At 42.4% G+C, this 21395-nt stretch overlaps 1 protein-coding gene across 2 annotated transcripts in view; it reads left to right on the top strand.

Annotated features, from left to right (window-relative positions):
• arhgap42b (Rho GTPase activating protein 42b) overlaps positions 1 to 21395 on the top strand; it is a 65870-nt gene that overhangs the window by 42156 nt on the left and 2319 nt on the right. Inside the window, exons 5-24 of one of the 2 annotated variants that reach the window (XM_071917504.2) lie at positions 5932 to 6033; positions 6283 to 6393; positions 7845 to 7949; positions 8803 to 8932; positions 9308 to 9408; positions 9964 to 10073; positions 11117 to 11173; positions 12487 to 12565; positions 12925 to 12964; positions 13621 to 13683; positions 13866 to 13940; positions 14695 to 14779; positions 14986 to 15044; positions 15670 to 15775; positions 16008 to 16167; positions 16902 to 17052; positions 18174 to 18551; positions 18889 to 19045; positions 20639 to 20701; positions 20819 to 20898. In XM_071917504.2, the coding sequence (XP_071773605.1) occupies positions 5932 to 6033; positions 6283 to 6393; positions 7845 to 7949; positions 8803 to 8932; positions 9308 to 9408; positions 9964 to 10073; positions 11117 to 11173; positions 12487 to 12565; positions 12925 to 12964; positions 13621 to 13683; positions 13866 to 13940; positions 14695 to 14779; positions 14986 to 15044; positions 15670 to 15775; positions 16008 to 16167; positions 16902 to 17052; positions 18174 to 18551; positions 18889 to 19045; positions 20639 to 20701; positions 20819 to 20898 (2212 nt within the window). The remainder of the gene's footprint in view (positions 1 to 5931; positions 6034 to 6282; positions 6394 to 7844; positions 7950 to 8802; positions 8933 to 9307; positions 9409 to 9963; positions 10074 to 11116; positions 11174 to 12486; positions 12566 to 12924; positions 12965 to 13620; positions 13684 to 13865; positions 13941 to 14694; positions 14780 to 14985; positions 15045 to 15669; positions 15776 to 16007; positions 16168 to 16901; positions 17053 to 18173; positions 18552 to 18888; positions 19046 to 20638; positions 20702 to 20818; positions 20899 to 21395) is intronic. The other variant, XM_071917505.2, reaches the window with a different exon arrangement.

Here is a 21395-nt window from a genome sequence, read left to right as displayed (position 1 = left end):
GTCAGATGGCCACCGATAACATGAGCTGTCCTCATATCACAAAGGGTGTGCAGACGTCAGATGATTGGCTAGTTATGGTCTCTGGAGGCAGAAATGACATTTGCATTCATGATAGGAAATCCCAAAATATGCTAACCAAGACACAGTGGAGTACAGGGATCAATTAAAAGTGGTTGGAGGCACGCCAGCTGTGGGCTGCACTGAAACAAATATATCTTTTAACTTTCATTAACCTTGGGTTGTTCTGGTAACTCAGCAGGCCAAAGTACCTGTCACATGCTCATGACTTTGTCACTTCAGAGTCTTTGTCGCTTGTCAAAACCTGTCTTCTACCCATCTTTCTTAAATTTTATTTCAGTGTATTTTTGTTTTGTTTTGTTGATTTGCACAAATTACAAAAAAACACTGAAAAAAACAAAAGAGGTAAAGAAAAACAAACGGTGCAAGTGAGACAAAAACCCCAAGAGGCTTATAAAAACATGTCACCCAAAACCAAAGAGGGAGAAAAGAAAATCAAGATGACAGCGACACAGATGACATCCAGACTCAAACTTTGTGGTACAAAAACAACAAAATGCATGAATAACAAGTAATGGAAATGAAATAAGTGTCTTTCCTATCCTTTCTGTATCTTTCCTGTCATTTTCCACTGTGCACTGCCCAATAAAGCAGGAACACCATTAAAAACAACCTTTCAGAAAGTAATTATGTTTTCCCCTGATCACCAGAATTTCACGAGGCAGTCGTCAGAAAAGGCCTGAGAGGTCTGTCTGGCTTTACCTGTTTCAATGTGACATCCATTGTGAATATATCAGCTTCAGAGCCATTTATCCCCCTTTTGTCTTGCATTTTTGCTAAAGCAATAGTTATCAAAGTAGGTGTTGTAGAAAAAACATTAACATCATCCCATCATCCCAGAATTAATTGGTGATAATGGACTGCAGTAAGACACATGAAAGTATGCTCAAGTCAGCTCAAGATTCAGTTATTGTGGAATAATTAATGGACCGTAATGTGAGAATTTTGCTGATTAAATGCGTTCTTGGGGCATTAGTCACCTAAGGCATAATTTACTATAATAGCAGTTTACATCTTTTCACATTTTCTTCTTCAAAATTGGTTATTGGTTGTTCAGGATAACCAGTCTCACTTTTGTGAAAAGCTAGTACTGTAAAAGACGCCCAACGGAAAATTCATGATGGTTCTACATAATTAAATTGGGAATTTTCAGGAAAAGATACAAAGTAAGATTACTACAGATTATTATAGTTGACTAAAACAAAAACTAAAAGAGGCTAAAAACTGAAAGTGTAACCACAAACCTCATTTGAGTAAACTGAACTAAAAATAAGGCAGGGTGATCCACCCATATATTCAATGGTAGGGAAAACTCTGGATCATTTAAATGAAGGAATTTAAAACCTTGAACAATTAAATGAATTTGCAGTTTTTACAGACTATTTCTATGCATCTGTGGTCAGGGAGGAACGTCCATCATATTGGTGGTAGATGACATGACGATATGTGACCTGCTATATCGGCAAACCAGTATATCAGTCTAACAGTATCACACATATTACCATCCACAGTTTTTACCGTTGGCAACAATTCATTGCAACAAGATGGTCTTCACATATGCAAAACTCAGTGTCACATTGCCTTTCCACATTACAAACACGCAGTCAGTGTGTGAGAAAGCCACATCAGTATTTCATCCCGAACGAACCTTTATACTTATCTGCTCTGTTCTACAGATGCACAATGATTTCATGGAATAATTGTGAAGGACAAACTAACAAGATGACTTGTAGTTTTAGGTACTATATTCAATGTACTTGTGTAAGATGGCTTGACCATCACAATTTCACAAGCTCTCCACTGAAATGATATTATTTGCACTTTGTAATGACATTTTAAATTTTTAATAGAAAGACAATTTTTGCCAAGATTTGTGGCTCAGAAATAAACATAATTCTGCACAGTCAGACTTTGTTGTCCTTGAACTTTTATTTATCACATCGTAACGTGGTTGAACCCCATGTTGTGTATCGAATCGTATCGTGAGATAAGCGTATCGTCCCGTCCCTAACACCTATGTTGCATGTCATTCCTTCTCTGTGTCTAATCTTTCCTGTCAGTGCTCACTGTCTTACTGTCCAACAAAGCAGAATCACCATGAAAAATAATCTGCCATATCAATTAATCGCAAGGCTGACCAGCAATTGTGGTTGGCTCCATTTCCAAGAAAATGTGGTGCATTCTGTCACGTTGGACCCGATATCCATTAGAATGGACAATTCAATTTCTATGTGGAAGTATCCTCAATGTGAAAGTATCCTCAATGTGGAAGTATCCTCAATGTGAAAGTATCCTCAATGTGAAAGTATCCTCAATGTGAAAGTATCCCCAAATAATCTCCTGATACCTGGAACGTAATATGTGTCTGAGGGAGCTGAGGCCGGCTCAGAAGGTTGTGTACATGGACTTCGTCATGGGCAACACTGACCAGTGACCAAGTCTGAAAGGTTAATCATCAGATGTGTCATCATCAGAAGATGAGTTTCAAACTTCCTGCTGATTCAAGGTGTCTTCGGTCCCGTAATTAGCTCTCTGGTTAGACTGTGAGAGCGAGCTTTATGGTTGATCTTGACAGGGAAAGGCTTCAGGGATTCCTATATGGTACAGTATAGAACTTAAGTGTCAAAGGATTTTTCACGCCTTAATAATACAGAAGCGTTTGAAGATTGATGTTATAAAGATACCGGCTTTTTCTTTTCCCCTCTCAGCTTGGCTCAAAGCTCAAGTGTTCGTTTGAGATCAGATGCTCAGAGAATATCTCTCCTCTGTAGATGTAAGAGAATGTACACTACGCTGTACTTGTAGTAACGTCACTGTTCATCAGTTAAGGGTAAATATATTGGGCTATGATGCTTGTATCAGAGAGAAGAAGCCCTGATAAATGTTTATTATTGAAACTAAAGCTTTGCAGTTTGACTCGTACACACTCAATGTGCTCTAAATAGAATGCTGTGCGTTTGTTTTTCAACTCTTCAGCAGCAGATGTTCATAATTATTCGGTGTTAATTGGCGAACTTCTTGATGTCTATGTTGTCTCCTCAGGAAGTGGGATTTTAGATAAGGAGAGAGACATTTTTGGCTTTGTAGCAAAGTATTTGAACTCCACTGAAGCCTTGTGTTCCCTCTGCCTCCCTGTGGAAGCGAGACCAGCTCATGTGTGGTGGAGCATCAAAATAACCCGGCTATTGCTATTTAATCGCCATTCTGGACCCCTGCTCCAATTAGCCGGCTCTAATGAGCTCAGAGAGATAGGTTGCGGAGTTTTCCCTTTCATGTCACTGCTCAGAGAACCCATTTAAAACCTACGTGTGGTGAAATATACTGCATGTGACGCCTTGCTAGCCATTGATGTCTGCGAGCGCGGACTGCCTTTGGAGATTCCGGGGTGTTGGACAGCAGCGTAGAAGTGTGGTGTGATAGTGTCTGATATCTGGGGTGATTTCCTACGTGCACACACCCGCCCGCACACAGTCTACCTCCCTGTGCCGCTTACCGCCGTTGCCATGGCGATGTGAGGCTCGGAAAATGATGGCCCTGAGGCTCGTTAGGGCCGGTGTCAAAACCGGCGATGCGGGGCTACCGTCCAAATATTCCGTGACGCGTCCCTCCCACCGCCTTCGTGACGCTCCTCAGCATCCTTTCTGTGGCGAACTGAGAACACCTGATGACCAGAGGGACAGCTGCCTGCGCCTTTTTTTTTTGTCGGTGCTTTCCTCCCCTCGCAAGGTTGCATTAGCAATTAGCAAACTCGCCCGTATTACGGCTGCCCTCAAAGAGCTCTAACAGCAACATGAGCCTCGCCGGTTAGAAATGCCATCACAGAGGAATCTGCATCAGAATATTCTCTCCCTGCATCTGATTTATTCATGAGGGCGAACAAAGCAATCAGACGAGGAAATCTCCCATGTGGCTGGTTCATGTGTGTTTTGTGCGCCACAGAGTGTTGGGAAGTGCTTTGGCTTCATCCGCTCCCAGCCAGCTGATTACTCTGAGGCTCTGGCATTAGTTTCTGTCAGAAACTCCCAACTCCTATGTGTGCTTCGGGGTGTATCTATCCACATCTATGTCCTCTGCCACCACATGTTGGGCTTCAAAGCTTCTGCCAGCACTGATCCCCCTTCTCCAGCAGAGTCTTTGCCATTTAAATTGCTCGTATTCCCCTCTGATTACAAAAACAAACCCGGAGGGCGGGAAGAGGGTGCTCGACAGGGGGACCAGTAAACACCCGGAGTCCTGCGAGGGTGTCATTACGGTAGGACCAGTTAATACACGTCGTGCCTGCATCACAACAAAGCAGGAGACTTCGGGTGACTTAATCAGGCTGGCTCTGCCTCAAAGACTCACTGCAGCTCTGAGTCACTCCCCACTCTTTGTAAGTGTGAAAGAGTTAGTCCACACGTATGCCAGGAGTTTTCTGGCACGCTCACACCGGTCAGCAGTGCTGGGAGTAGCCTACTGTGACTGCGGGGCTCAGCTAAACCTAAAGCTCTTAATTTGCTGTGATCCCCCGGTGCACGTGCACGTGGGCGTGCGCGTGCGCGGCGATGACGAGCGCGTGTGTTTGGATTTTCCCCAGGGCTTCAGTTGTGCGCGTGCTCACGTCAACATCACTCACAAAGGTAGACAGTCAACTCCCTTTTGTTCTCTAATAAAAACTACTCAATCCTTAAGGGAAATTTATTTCCTGTCAACGTGATATCATATTTATTCATCTGTTTATTTTGCTATCCACCTGTTTATTTTCTCTTTTTTCTGAATTGCGGGCATATACACAATTGATTTTCTTTTTTTCTCTTGCTGAAAAGATCATACCAGGGCCAGACATGACAAGAAAGATGGAAATAAGATGCTACCACATGAAATTATCTATTGATTTTTCTGCTGAAGTTGTAATAGTTATGTAGGGGGGTTACAGTGTCTGTGTGTGTGAATTTCTCCGATGAGTTTAACTGCCGTAGGCCTGCTGAGGAAGAACGCTGTTCTAGGTCATATCAGTAGCTAGTAGATTAGACTGGCTAAATTTCAGGGCCATGGGAATGAAAACAAACAGCCAGGATCTGGTTACAGTGGCCGTTTCCTCACACCGTCCCCCCACCCACCCATCCACCCCCATTCGGTCTCTCCACAAGTCCCTTTGTGAGTGTTTGTGTAGTGAGATGGGCATTAAGTGGGTGCAAGACTGGTTTAGAGTCCAGACATGCAGAGGACAAACTCGGATGCCCTCACACAGACCGATTCTCTCTGCTTGGACAGAGTTTGATTAAGGCCTGTGAAGTGGATCTTTTGTTGGGTGAAATGTTCAATCTCTAAGTCCATATGCTTAATAAATGGGCATCTGGCATGAAAAGCCCATTTCCTGTTCTTTGCTCAGAGCCTTCAGGGACACTCGGTCTGAATCCGGGGACTCGTGGCTATAGAGCTTGACTTGTCTTTGCAGGTGAAGCATAACAAGGAAGGAAAATGCAAACAGCATTGAGCTGGTGCTGTCTGTGACAGTGCCAAATGCATTATGCCGTTGATGATTTACAGTGTTATGTATTTTGCCGTGAACTTATTTCCCTGGCTGGGGCACCGTGAGAATAAAAGCGTATATATATCTCAGACGCCCTATTGATAATGCCGAGTCCTTATTGACCATGCTGACATTGTCTTCTCATCATTACACGGTCATATGCCACTTTTATGACCTGTGATAATGTATTGAGAGGAATTTCTAATGACGTAGGGCAAATAGTGTCATGAAAATGTAGTTAGACTTCCACCTAGTGGCGGTTCAATCACAAACACCCAGGTCAAGAATGCACTTTATACAGTAGTTTGGGTAATCATGTGTCTTGTGGACCTTTTTTTCAGGAGGGGAAGAAGAAATTTGATAAGGAAACAGAAAAGTACTACTCCACGCTGGAGAGACACCTCAACTTGTCGTCTAAAAAGAAAGAGGCATATCTCCAGGAGGTAAAACTAAAACTATTTTTTCTGAGCTCCCACTGTATCTTTAAATAATCCGCTTTTAACACTGCTGATTGTGTCAGCGTTTTCTAAAAGTCAGGCTATTGTTTGCACCATTCTTTACTCATTACCTTTCTAAGCAAACACAGAGAGGTTTCCAGGTGATGATGTGTAAGCATTAACGCTCTCTGTCCACACAGGTTGACCTCTGTCTTTGTCACGGCACTAACCCTGGTTTTGTTTGCCCATTCTCAGGCCGACACGCAGATTGATAAGGAGAGACAGCTCTTTTATGATGCTTCCCTTGAGTATGTGTTCAAAATACAAGAAGTGCAAGAAAAGAAGAAATTTGAGTTTGTCGAGCCGGTAAGAGACGTGTCAGTTTGACATATTCCTGCGCTTAGTCGGTGCTGAATGCTTATTGAATATATGCGCTTTGCAGTTCATATTTGGTAAAAACATTAGTTTAGCTGGTGAGGAGTCATAATAGCACAGATTCAAATTTACTACTGACTAAAGCGGCTTAAATGGCTTGTTAAATGACTCCCCTCTCTCGCAAAGATATTCCTGCTTAATTTGAGACAGGTACAAGCATAGATCTCCCACAAGCATAAATCTACAATGTATATCCCACATGTTCCTCTGTAATCTTCATCACAAATCAATGTAATCTACAGTCTATCCATTTGGGGAAGGTAGAGGGTAAAATGAAATGAAGAGGTTGTTGTCAAATAAAACAAGACAAAAGCGCAAATTGCAATTCAAAGGCTCTATAAAAGCCCCCCCCCCCCCCACCCTCCTCCTACAGATATGGGGAGGGCGTAGTCAATTCTAACATCTTTAGTGGAGAAGTTACCAGGAAGCATTAAGTTCTCCAGGTATTAAGTGTCGGGAAACGTGAGATGGGAGTAAAGCGGCTGTTTAAAAAGCCCTCGCTCCCATTTGTTTACATCCACTGGCAGCTCACCCAGAACCTGGGCCAGAAATGTAAATCTCCAGGCTCCAGGTAGTGCTGGGAAAATGACAAGGCTCAACCTTGCCTGTGATGAATCTGGGCACAGATAAGATGGCTCATCCTTGAACATTGATATACCAAGCCTCATCTCAGAAATCAAATCAGTGGTTGTGTCTGTGGATTTGACTGAGTGAGAGCAGCTCTCTCCAGCAGCCCTCTGTCTGAGGGATCCGCCACAATACTAGAGATGGGATCAGTTTGCTCCTCTAACAATACTGACAGTGCTGTTTTCTCCCCACAATGGTCAAGGATGCTTCTATGTTATGCACAAAATTAGATCAATATCTGTCAGCGATAAACAACCGCAGCTTGACGCAACTTTCCTTATGGGCCTTTATCTGATGTGCAGCACACTTGTCATACTGGAGCAAATATATTTAATTGCATCTAATTCACTAATTCATCTTTCAACAAAGGATAATCCTGCTTAGCAAGACATTAATTAATTCCTAATGGGCAGTACAATGTGTATAATTGAAGAGTTTCGTTCCAAAATGGGATATCCAGAGTGACATTTACTCTTATAAAATGACTGATAGCACAGAATTAAAACAAATTATGGTATTTTTCAAATGAGAGGAGAGAAATTAAATCCTTGGTTGACAAAATTATGTCACTTTTACAGACTGAATCCCCCCATATTTTAGAGATATTGAATGATAAACCTAAATCTTCAAAATGGATGCATTGCATTTTGGTATAGAACGTCAAATGATTTCCCTAATGTAAAGTAGAAATGTAGATCTACCGTACATTGTGCATTCACACTGTCAATCCCCCTTAACTCTTGATGCCTTTGCAGCTCCTGGCTTTTCTTCAGGGTCTGTTTACATTCTACCATGAAGGCTACGAGCTGGCTCATGAATTTGAGCCGTACAAACAGCAGCTCCAGTTCAACCTACAGAACGTAAGTGCGAGCCCGTGTCTCAACACCTCGGGGGTTGTACACAAAGGCAACCATCCACGTAATCAGATTCTGAAGCTTATCATGCCCCGATATAACAAGCACGGTTTTCAAATGGATAGCTGTGTGATTAAATGAGATTCTCTGCCGCACAGGAGATCAATATTTCCAGAGTGTTGTGTTGCAGGCAGTTACTGCAGGCCATTTAATGGTACCATGTCAAAAAATGAGTTAGAGTTGGGAGTAAAACTACAGCTGCTACCATGCCCCCTTCCTCCATCACCGTAACCTTACCGCTTGCAGCCGGAGGGCCCAAATTTCTCTTTGACCCAAGTGTCAGCTGCATTGCCCCGGCTGTACCCACTCAGTAACCCTCTCTCCACGTCTTCAGCTGCACTCGGCTGTAATAAGGGCCGGAGTCGCCGTGGCAATCTCAGCATCTCTCTGGTAGGGAATCTGGAAATGTGTCACGCTGACCTTTTCAATTGTAAAGCAGGGGGGGAATCCTGGGAGCATTGACAACTGGGTCTCTGTCCTCATTTGGCGTCATCTCAAGTGCATTTTTCATTTTCATTTTAATGTATTCTAATTAGATGTTGTCTCCGTATTTCTAAACGGGTTGCCAAGATGTTATTTGTTCTTTTCCTGCAGGTGTTACCGTGCAGCTACGCAAATACAAAGCAATTGTCAGTTATATGATTTTTTTTTTTTTCTTTTTATGTTTCCATCTGCTGCTTGATGCAGGCAAAATGAAGCTATTTAGACATGAAGTATCACAGAAAAATGATGCAAATATGCTAAATCTCAACCGTTATGCCCGCGATCATCTGATTCTGCGTTTGTGTTTTCCGTGCAGACGCGAAACAACTTTGTGAGCACCAAGCAGGAAGTGGAGAAACTGATGCGGCGGATAAGATCTGCAGATCAGGACTATAAACCCCCGGGCCAGTGGACGATGGAAGGCTTCCTGTACGTCCAGGAGAAACGTGAGTCTTTCTAGCTGGGCGCCCGGCCAGCCAGGCCCTCTCTCTCTCTCCCCCCCCCCCCCCCCCCCCGCACATATAAGTGCATGGTTTTACATCCATCACCATAAACATGTCTCGAGCTCTCCCAGGCCTCCGCAGAAGAGATCCTTTCACACAGAGCTCATAATTCAGCCTGCTTACCGATTCACTTTGATGTGCTCTCAAACAAGAGAGGAAATACCGCAAATGGTAGATTTTTATCTGCAGCGATAAACAACTTTTGATTCATCACACTTTAATTGCAAATTGATTTTCAGAAGTCATTCCAGAAGCTTGTGGTTCGGGAAGAATTTGTGGCTCAACTGCTTTTTTTTTTTTTTTTTTGTTCTGTCCTAGGTCCCCTGGGATGCACATGGACACGCCACTACTGCACATATGAGAAAGGCAGCAAGACCTTCACCATGAGCAACACTGAAAATAAGTCAGCTGGCAAACAGGTAGTTTAGTTTAGTTTAGTGTAGTTTAGTTTAGTTTAGTGTAGTTTAGTTTAGTTTAGTTGCACATACAAATGCTAAAAGCTGAGAAAAAGAGTGAGGAAATACAATCTGAGCGAGTGAAACAAAGAAACCCCAAGTGGCTTTTAAAAATGTCTCGCCCCAGAGGGAAAAAGTAGAAGAAAGTCAAGATGACAGAATTGTGATTTGGGCACAGAAAACAAACGACGTCAAATCTAAAAACGGACATGAATGGTACAAAAATAACAAAATCCATAAATAACAAGTAAGGGAAACTCAAGGAATGAACATGAACATAACCCTGATATGGAGAAATTAAGAGTGTAATGTATTGTACATAATGAACAGATTTACCTCATTTAGATGGATTTACTCTTACAAATGAGTTGAGATTGTGTGCCACCATGAACTAAAGCAGATATGTGATGTCTATGCTTACTGATAGGATGATGGCAAAGGCAGGATTAACGCTGTAGCCTTCACAGATGTGCCTCTTCAACTGTTGTATTTACTTATTTGTGCATTATTTGTTTTTAGAATGGTCTAGTCTTGAGCCCGGCTGAAATGTTCAAGCTCAAGTCCTGCATTCGGAGGAAAACGGACTCCATCGACAAGCGTTTCTGCTTCGATATCGAAGTAGTGGAGAGGTCTGTGACTGTCTGAATCATCTACATGTTCCTAGCAATGTCTTGTCACTTACATGGACTGAAAACATATACAACATAATATTTAAGACTGATACCACCATCATTTTTGTCTTGATGGCAGCTAATATCTAATATATCCAACTGTTATTCAGTATTTTTTCCATTATTGAGACATTTGGCAGCCATTTTGTGCTGTTTCATCATCTCCTTGGACTCCCATTGTATTTGAAAAAAATCCTTAAACAATTTGAAAACCCTTATAAATCACCAAGTTTGATGAAATCCCCATGCTATACACGCTAGGTGTCTTTCCTGAGGATTTGCTCTATTTGATCACAATATAGCCTCTGAGCAAGAAGCTCATCCTCTTCCTATTAAGGCACTGGCTTGTGGAACAAGTAGCAATGAAGTAATGGGAAAAAAAGTTTAGTGTGGTATTTTCATCAAATATAGTAGTTTTATGGGGTGTGAAGGTGTTTAAGATGCATTTTCAGATATACTGCAAGTCTAAGGAAGTGTTAGATCAGAGGAAAATGTCTCCCCAATGGCTTAGTGGTGGCAATAAAAATCCGAACAATAGTTTTATATATTAGCAAACTGTCAAGGCAAAAATCACACAGCATCCACAAAAAAGTGGTATTACTCTTTCAGGATTTTCTTGCAACTTATATTTAAAGCTATGATGAACCTGATACTGATAGTCTAGCCCTACACATGGGGTGTTTTGTTCTCATGAGTGTTGTGTTCTGTTGAACATACTTGATAAAGACAATTAACCCTAATTAGTGTGGGATTAGACCGCATTTGAACATGCAAGAGGAGTTCAGGTTTAATTAACATCTTCAAAGAATCCCAGTTAAATCAGAATTTGCTTTTATCAACATGAATGCCAGTCTTAGATGTTTTCAGCTCTGTTTGTGTCCTGCATGTTCCTCCAGTCCTCTCCCTCCCAAGCTTTTGTTTACTGTTTTGTCCTCAACATCGATATTTATTTTATTCTTGAACCCATTTTTCGTCTTTTCTCTGTGTTCATGTCAATGTAGAAATGACATCTATCGCGGAACTCTTTTCAGACCACTTCAGTTTTTCTGTAAAGTCCGGTATGTGAACTGACCAGTGCTGCCCTCTCTGAGCAGTTGCATGTGCTGCATGTGTGCTGCTAATCGTCTCATTCACTGAATCGCAAATCCCAACCTTCTAATGAAATACTACCGCCTTCTTATCACTGCACAGAATCACCACTCGGCATCACGGGCTAAAGGATATAGATAGACTTTTTAATTTTTTTCCACCTGTCTGCAATTGCTCAAATAATACATTGATTTTTGCCATTCCGAGAAGCAATTCAATAATTGATCGTTTTGCCGCTGATTGAAAAATTCAGAAGATCCTCTAGCCTTATGGAAACATTCATAACTGATTTGTATTTAATGTTTCACTGGGGTATAGGATGTGGGAATGGCCAGAGATTAAAGGGAAAATTGAATGCCTGCAAGTCCGCTGCCCCTGGAATAGAAAGTGGCTGAATTGATCAAGTTGTATAAGTGATGAGAGTGTAATATCAGCACATTATGGCTGTGTGTGTTGCAGAATGTAAGGCGTAGCTCATCCCGGTGCGTTACTTTCGCCCGGCGCTACCAGGGGCAGCGCTCCTCCTCACCCTTTGTGAGCGCTGCTGAGCATGGACAGTAACTCCAGTTTATTTGCAGGACAACTCATTTATCATAACGGCGATGCTCCCAAGGTGCTTGTTCCTACCGCAAGGACAATGTGGGCCAAGCTCCAGTCAGCTTCAAGCTCATCCATTCATCCTCATTATATTAAACATGCTGTTACACCTATAGCCTAGCCGGAACCGGGCCAACCATCTCAACACCTCATTTTTAATGGCAACACGCGCAACTTTACATGGCTCTCCGCTCATACTAACTATCACCACTGGGTGGGGATTCATATTCATGTGGCAGTAATTGATAACGGTTTGAAATCTGGTTACTATCGAATGTAGCAGTGCTGCTGTGTGTCATTTGCAAATAATGCTCAAACCAATTTCAACACCAACAGCCATGTTGCACACAGTGAGGTGAGACATGAGAGGAAGAACCTGTGGAGATGTTAGCGCAGCAACAGATGCACACCTAGTGATATAGCTGCTGTAGATCACAGAGGAGATGAAGGCGTCTGCATGTTGGGTGCAACAGCGAGACACACATGTAACATTGTTTAATTGGGAGTGGAATGTAAGCACCGAGCCAACTGAGTGCACAGTTTGAAGTAAAACATTTGCACAAGAGCTATTTTAGTCACACTAGTCCTTTTATAGTGGTCTCAGCCAGTGTAAACATGGTCCGTCCAGGGACCCCAGGGGCTGTGAGATCAGACTGAGACCGGCTTCTCTCTGAAATCTTTCCAGGCATGGCATTGTGACACTGCAGGCGCTGTCAGAGTCCAACAGAAGACTGTGGCTGGAGGCTATGGATGGCAAGGAGCCGGTGAGGAAATCTGCCTGTTTGTGTTTGAAATTTTCATTTTTTTTGCTGGCTCCGGTCCGGCTAGTTTTTGTAAAGCCTCGACAAGGAAACAAATCCCAGAACTGAATTGTTTGTCGCTGCCGCCCTCTCCTGGTCGATTCAGATTATAGGTCTAGCCACATCCTTGTGAGAAAAGCTAAGAAAGGGCATCATCGGCCTCCAGCTGTGCTAATAATAGAACTGTCCACTGTACACTTACAGTGCATGAGCAGTGAGGAAAACCCTGACATCACTCCATGGTTTGAGAAATGTTGTTTAATTTAAACATTTAAAGCATTAGGCTGCTTAACTTGATTATCATTTCTGTAAACCTTCTCTAGATTTACAACCTCCCAGCCATACTGAGCAAGAAAGAAGAGAGTAAGTGTGGTTGTTTTTTTTATCTCTCTCAACCTCTTTTATCAAATATACACTACCAGCCAAAGGTTTGGACACACCTGACTGAATGTACTATGTTTTTCATTATCTTAAAGCCATTTTGATCTAATGACTTATGCTTAAATTCTTGAAATTTGTTTCTTAGACAAATATAAATAGTGAAGTTGATCCTATGTATGAATTTCTTTCCAAAGCCTTTGCCTTTCCATCAAGGCAAAGGGCGGCTACTTTAAAGAATCTATTTATTTAACACTTTCTTGGTCACTGCATAATTCCATTTGTGTTATTTCATAGTTTTGATGTCTTTACTATTATTCTAAAATGTGAAAAATAGCAAAAATAAAGAAAAATGCGTGTGTCCAAACTTTTGACTGGTAGTGTACAGCCTTCTCAAATGATAATCACAGTTATATAATACTAACCCCAACACATATTCTGTTACCTGCAACCACCTCTGTTCATTAACACAATTATTTGACATACGCCCACTCAGCTGACACAGTGGAGCCTTACAGCGAAGGCGCTGTATCTTATTAGTCAGAGCACAAGCATAGGGGAGAGCTTATTATCCCTGTGCGATGCGTAGTTAACCCACACAATAATTGACGTGTCAACCCTATTCTTGTGTCGTATTACAGCATTCCTTAATGAGGCGGGCTTTAACTTTGTGAGGAAGTGCATTGACCTGGTGGAGATGAGAGGTGAGGCGCTCTAACAGCCATTTACATCTCCTACTGCCTACATCTATCTAACAGTTGAATGTAGCCCGGCTGCGATTACGCATAGCTATACACTTCATTACTGTACAGTTACAACACATCACATTCACATAGGTCTTATTCAGAAAGTCTGTGCCTTTTATTTGTTTTTCTTTGCGGTGCAGGCATAAACACAATGGGGCTGTACAGAATCGGAGGGGTGAACTCCAAAGTGCAGAAGCTGATGACTACTGTCTTCTGTAAGTAACCTTCAGAAATTATCTTCACATTCACAGCTCACTGATACAGAAACTACACATGAAAACTCTATTTGAATGGACTGGAGTTAAGTCAAAATTAAGTTAATATAAACTATTGCTAGTGTTTATCAAGAGATTGCAGTTATAAGGTTCCATCTGCATTCAGCATATTTTTTCCCCTGATATTTAGCACTAAGTTTTCACATCCCATCTAGCAAAACTAATGAAACTGGTTTATTTTGCATTTTCTTCACGACTAAATAAACATTTTTCAACAATCAACTAACTTAAGTTACATGTAGAGAGCCGTATTTAGAGCTGTAACACATGAACAGCTCATTTTTGACCATAATCCCAGATAGAACCTTATACCTTCAGTCACATATTGCCTAAGCAGGGTGTAGCTGTATGCAAATGTGAGGAAAGAGTGAGGGAAGAGGTCCTCCTTGTGGTGTGACAGTGTAGTGTCACATTACCCTTAGTTTCATAGCCATAGTTTCATCATTTCCTTGTTGATGACCCATTAGATTACCCAGGTGAATCCCATTTATTTGAATACATTTCATACATCTGAGTGATTTATTTATTTATTATCTCACACACACACACACACACACACACACACACTCTTATTTTAGTTTATTTCAGATTGTCTTGTTCAGTCTCTTACAACAATAAAGTCATTTTTACCCTGACAGGTTGTGTCAGCTCTCATTTTTAACGTGACAAAAAAAAAAATGTGTGTTTCCAATAGCAACCAAGGCACCCGTGGATATGGACTTGGACCCAGAGACGTGGGACAACAAGACTATCACAAGCGGTCTGAAGAATTACCTCAGGTCAGCTCGCCCCACCAGCTGTGTCTCCCTAGCTGTTAGGAATCATCATTACCTCCATAATGCCTCTTTGAAGCCTCCTTGGTGTTACTCATGCATTCAGCGCCTTCGCCACTGCCTCACGAAGAAAGGTGGCATCCATTTAGCCCGCATTAAAAGACCCATGTCACACAGCGAGAAATGACAAGTGCCTTCTTTTATTCCACCAGGTGTCTCTCTGAACCTCTAATGACCTTCAAGCTCCACAAAGATTTCATCATGGCTGTCAGTAAGTTATGAAAAGTTACAAATAAACGCCTTGGGAAAAGGACTTTCTGGCAACGGCTCTGTTTCCTTAGGTTATCCACGGGGGAAAAGATCCAAGAATCTGTGCAGTCGAATTCAAAAACAAATTAAAAACAAACATTACTAATCCTGCACGCACATCTAAATTGTACTGTAGAGCACTGCTGTTTTTCATCCAGGATATTTTTGATGTTAAAAACACAACAATGCAATGCACTTAGTGTCATTCTTTTCATTAAATTTGTGAGAATTTACCTCTTTAGCACTAGAAAGGCCAGTGGATTTTGGGGGTCTAAGAGAAGACCAACAAGCCATGAATTGAAGGGGGTACATATAATAATAACTAGTCTTTTCTTGCATGATTTTGAAAATATTACAACACTGGATTGTACAAAAAGTGGATTTAGGAAAAGTTATCGACGGGCATTTTAAAATCTGGTAATACTATATTCTATTATCAGGATAATGCACAGACCAGTCTGAGCACAGTGGTTTCTTTATGACACTGACGGAAAAATCTGAGATATTTCCATTCTAAAATGCAAAACAGCATATATATACAGTATATCACCCTCCTGACCATGTTATCCCCATCTTCCCCTCCCCAGAGTCCGATGATCAGAACTACAGGGTGTGTGCTGTCCACGCCTTGGTTCACAAGCTGCCCGAGAGGAACAAGGAAATGCTGGAGCTCCTAATAAAACACCTTGTCACGTATGTGTTCCCATAATGAATCAGTTATACCGCAGCCCGCGAAAAGAAAAAAAAAAGCTAAAGAGCAGCCCTATGATCTATGACAGAAGATAAAAAATGGGGGAGACAGATTAAATTGTCTTCACAGTTCAGGGAAACCTTAATGCATTTGGAAGTGTCGCTAAAACTGTCACTTCTCGGTAAAGAGTTTGCAGTATAAGTGTATCAGTAGAGCTCTCTACCTGCTATACAGAGTCTCCACCCAAAGCCAGTTCAACCTGATGACGGTGTCCAACCTGGGCGTCATCTTCGGGCCCACGCTGATGCGGTCCCAAGAGGAGACTGTGGCCGCCATGATGAACATCAAGTTCCAGAACATCGTGGTCGAAATACTGATCGAGAACTTTGACAAGGCAAGTCGTTCTTTGGCTTTGGATGTACTTAACTTGCAGTGTGCTCATATCTGCCGTCATACGTTGCATCTTGGCCTGTGCTATATATGAGGTCCTGTTAGGTTTCGTGCTGCACCCAATGTGTCAATCCTGTATTGTGTAACTGTCTAGCAATGTGTCAGCATCAATTAACCACGTCAAATTCCTTGTGCATCTCGTTGTACTCGGCTAATGAACGCGTTTCTGATCCTGAGAGCGCTGTTCTAATGAAGCCCTCTGAGGCATGCTGTGCGATATTGAGCAGTGAATAAAACTTGACTTGACTTGACATGAAAAAATAATTATTAATTTAAATGTCTTGTGTATGCCAGAGTTTCCCGTACCATTAAATAGGTGCGATGGGTCAAATTGTCTTAAGGAGCTGCTAAACCAATTTAATTTGTATGGGTTTCAGTGGAGAATTTGAGTGTCCCATGTTGTAAATATGGTCTAAATGCTCTTTTAGAGGCTTTTCCACCCTGCCAAGAATACAATTCTGGCAGAAACTCTGAATATTTGCCATTTTTTGGTATGAAAAAGGTTGAAGATATTGAATATCGAGATAAAATATTAGCTATTGGCGACTTAAGTCTTTAAATATCGGCAGCAGACTTCAAAAAACCCATATCGGTGGAACGCTAATCTGTATTTGTAAGGTTTAGACTGATTCATTAGGTGCACTGCAGTATAATCAGTGATTATGCCTGGATCTCCAGATCTTTCACCAGCCGCCGGACCCCAACGTGCCTCTGCCTCAGCCCCAGAGTCGGCCCGGCTCCCGCAGGAGCAGGGCCATCTGCCTGTCCACCGGGCCCAGGAAGCCCCGCAGCCTCTACACCCCGACACTGTGCCTGGCAGACGCAGAAAGTGAGTACCACAGCCGAGACCGTCACCGCAGGTCTTCACACCACTGTCTGCCAAAACCCATCAGTGGCCCTTATTAACTCTCAGACCTGTCTGCACGTTCGTCAGGGACATCTGACCCTCTTTTCTAATTCTAGTCCAAGTATTTTTTTTGTTTTTAATATGAAATCGGAAAAGCTGAATGCAAACGGCAGAATTCGATGCAATTTCCACAATATGGCAAAAAAAAAATTGTCTCATCCGAAGAGAAAAACATTTTTGTTGACAAATTATGCAATAAATAGCAATGGAAGCACTTTTGTCAAATAAATAATGATGAAGGCTTGGCATGATCAACCCGATGAATGCTTCAGTCTCGTTGCACAACAGATGAAAAGTGGCTTTGGACATTTGGAAATGTCTGTCCACCATGAAATGTCAAACCCACTGGTGCTCCCATGTATAAGGTGCCCATCATGGTTGTATTGCCGTTAGTTGGTGCATTACAATATTTCCAAGTGCATTTCTTTGTTTTCCTCTTCGGGTGAAAGCATGAAACACGGACAACAGTCACTGACACGGGAACAATAACAACGAGCCCAATACTAAGCTATTAAGTGAGTCCAGCTTTCTCTGGACAGTTTGGATTTTGCTCAGTTTCTGTGGGCGGAGAATTGTACATACCTATAAGCAGAATTTCATTTGGGCCAATAGGGCGCGTCTACAGGGTCCCAGTTAGGTGGGATGGGATGCTTGCCTCCATTGCAGCCCCACTTTGTGATTTAGGCTGATGTGGTGGGTGTATTTTACATAAAAATCTTGCCTAGTGCAGCTGTAACAATAGCTTTTTTAAATATTTTTGGCAAGTGTCCACGGTATAGGCAGCAATACACTCCGAGGTATGCAGTTATTCGAAAATAATGCCGAACACAAGGGCTAAGAACCCCTGGCACGGAGCATAAATTATCCCACACCTTGCATTATCCCTTACATAAAAGCCAGCAAAGCACATATCTTCCCAATGAATATCATCTGTATAACTTTATGGGGGCGTCTTCTTGAAGCCATAAAGTAACCGCAGTTACTTTCTCGCTCAGCAGGTTTTAATGAGGGTCTTGTATGCCTGCTCTCTGGTCCCTGTATAGGCGATACTTTCAGCAGCAGTCCGAGCAGCACCCCCATGGGCAGCATGGAGTCTCTGTCCTCCCACTCCTCCGAGCAGAACAGCTCCTCCAAAACGGCCTCCTCCGCCCAGGTCAAGGACAAGCCCCCCGTCGGCCTTCGCCGAACCCCGTCGCAGCTCTCAAACGGACCCAGGAGCGCCGTGTGTGTGAGCAGCCCCGAGTCGGACGCGGGGCGTACGGACGGGGAGTCGGAGGACGCCCTCAGCCTGTCCTCCGTCAGCACCGCGACCAAGCCGTCGCCCGCGCCCAAGAAAGCCCCTCACTGCCGCACTGACCTCAGGCCAGCACCGCTGAACCGCTCTGCTGCCCCCTCTCTAAAATCACTGCATATCTCTGAAGGTAGGGCGGTCTTAAATGTCATCAGATTAGCAAAGTTTAAGCTTGTCTGACATCAGTTTATTGATTTTGGAACCATGCGTTTCCATTGAAGTAATAAAGTGGAAGCCCTCATGACATTTCAAGAGTGGATTTATGAACAAGATATTTTTTTTTTCTTGATTTGTTCCGTTGGGGACTTCATACTTTCAAAGACTGACAGTTTCCCTTTGACTAAAGCAATATCCAAACAGCAGCATTCAAAACAAAAGTGGTTTATGTTCCCCCTGTGTTCCCTGAGTTGCTCGGTTGTGGTATGTGTTTTTTAAAGTTTCCTTCCTATCTGCACGTCTCCCTCAAGGCCGCAGGAGCTGCTCTGGATCTGTCCAGAGTCTGTCCACACTGGATCCCAAGGAGAGTCTGAAGCCTGCTGACCACCCAGATCTCCCACCCAAGCAAGTGATCCGCCGCAGGATGGACAACGCATTCAGCAACGGCTACCAAAGACCCGGCTCAGTGTAATGAATTCAAATAATGCTGATAATTAGGCTCATGATATACACTACCAGTCAAAAATACTGTGAAATAACTATGAAATTACACAAATGGAATTATGCAGCGACCAAAAAAGTGTTAAACAAATCAAAACTGTCTTCAATTTTAGATTCTTTAAAGTAGCCGCCCATTATCTTAAAGCCTCAAAATGGCTTTAAGATAATGAAAAACATAGTACATTCAGTCAGGTGTGTCCAAACTTTTGACTAGTAGTGTACTAACACCACTAATACTAATGATGATACCAATTATACTAATAATGGTATTAATGAAATCTTATGGGCATGTTTTATGATGTATTTCTGTATAAGATAATGTATAATACCAAATACTCAATGTCAAATTTGTAAAGTAAGCCATCAGAGTCTTTTGTATCTTTTGTATCTCCAGCTAAATATCTTTGTTAATCTTTTTTATTTATTTTTCTAGATATATATGAGGGCTATGTGTATATGTGTACAGTTTCATCTGTCCCCACTAAGTAACTACAGGTCAATAAGGGTTGAGAATAGTGCAGGGACATCTCTCTCTCTCTCTCTCTCTCTCTCTCTCTCTCTCTCTCTCTCTCTCTCTCTCTCTCTCTCTCTCTCTCTCTCTCTCTCTCTGTGTCTATGTCTCTCTCTCTGTCTCTATCTCTCTCTCTGTCTTTCTATCTCTTTGTCTCTATGTCCCTCTCTCTCTCTATGTCTCTCTCTTTGTCTCTGTCTCTCTCTCTATGTCTCTTTATGTCTTTCTCTCCCTCTCTCCCTCTCTCTCTCTCTCTTTCTATGTCTCTCTCTGTCTCTCTCCCCTCCTTCAGCCTTCTTCTTCGTCTGTTTATGAGCGTTGGGCATGGAGAGGTCTCTCAGATCAGATGAGTATGTGCTGTGAGATTTATGCCTTTTCCCTCTGGTGGGAGAGCCGGCTTTAATTACGCTCTGCCTGCTCCGGGGTTGATGTGACCCAGCAGCAGTCTGCACTTATTCACTTGGGACAAATAGATTGTTTGACTTGTCATGTAGGAGCAGCCAGTCACACGGTCTCTCAAGTGGTTCCCTTGTATAGCACCCACCCAGCCAGCCAGCCAGCTCCAGGCCCTGTTGTCCCCTTGACTGTAAGCCTCTGGTCCACAAGGTCAAGTGCAGGCTTGTTATCTAGTTTAACTCACTTCTGCACCCTGGTGAAGCCCAGTCCGCCCGGAGGAAGGAAACCTCCCCTATTGTGTCGTTACGCCTTTCACCTCGTTCTTCTAAACAATGAGGAACACGGGCAGGTCCAAGAGAAAGTCTGCAGGCTGGTTTTGTTGTGGTCATATCAGGTCAAACAGGCTTTCACTTCACCGTCAGGCTGCACTGCATAATTTAGAGAGAATGATACATCCAAATAGAGTAAACTGATGACGAAGAGTATTTTAGTAACTCTACACCGTCTGATCTCAGTGCACATTTTGAGACATTTTCCTTTGATGATGTAATTTCCCTAACAGTGTACTTTTTGCAACTGCAGATGTTGATGTTTCCCTGGATGAGGTCAAGTGGAGCGAGCTTTTTTAAAAGTTATTTTTCATGTTGTTTCAGGGTCGCTGCGAGAGCGCTGCTTTTTGAAAACGCCTCTTCGCTTCAGCCTCCTCCAGTTGGAAGGTACCGTAGAGCATCGCACCATCTGCAGCTGTTTAAAGTCTGACTTAACTGACTTAACTCATTCTCATCCCTTCTATTTGTTTTCAAATCTGCCACGTCAATCTGTCGTCTTTGCAGAGATGCCAAGGCGATGTACTCCTGCGAGGCCGAGCACAGCCATGAGCTCAGCTTCCCCCAGGGGGCGCACTTCTCAAATGGTGAGCTCAGCCACATAAACAAGATGCTTCAACTGATAGTTACTTTGCTCCTGAATTGCTCCCAACAGTACAAATGCCACCTTGCCTAGGCTGATTGCACATTTAAACAATGTGTACAGACAGTTTATCATACACTGGCAGCACAGAGCAGGGATTGGGCAAATTCTCAGTGTTATGTTATAAAATAACTGTTCTCTTAGAGTGACACCCCCTTATACACTACCAGTCAAAAGTTTGGACACACCACATTTTTCTTTATTTTTACTATTTTCCACATTTTAGAATAATAGTAAAGACATCAAAACTATGAAATAACACAAATGGAATTATGCAGTGACCAAAAAAGTGTTAAAAAAAATCAAAACTATCTTATATTTTAGATTCTTTAAAGTAGCCGCCCTTTGCCTTGATGGAAAGGTAAAGGCTTTGGAAAGAAATTCATACATAGGCATCAACTTCACTATTTATATTTGTCTAAGAAACACATTTTTAAGCAT

This window comes from Centroberyx gerrardi, chromosome 6, assembly GCF_048128805.1.
Source record: "Centroberyx gerrardi isolate f3 chromosome 6, fCenGer3.hap1.cur.20231027, whole genome shotgun sequence".
Lineage (NCBI taxonomy): Eukaryota > Metazoa > Chordata > Actinopteri > Beryciformes > Berycidae > Centroberyx > Centroberyx gerrardi.
This window is presented reverse-complemented; position numbering and strand designations above follow the sequence as displayed.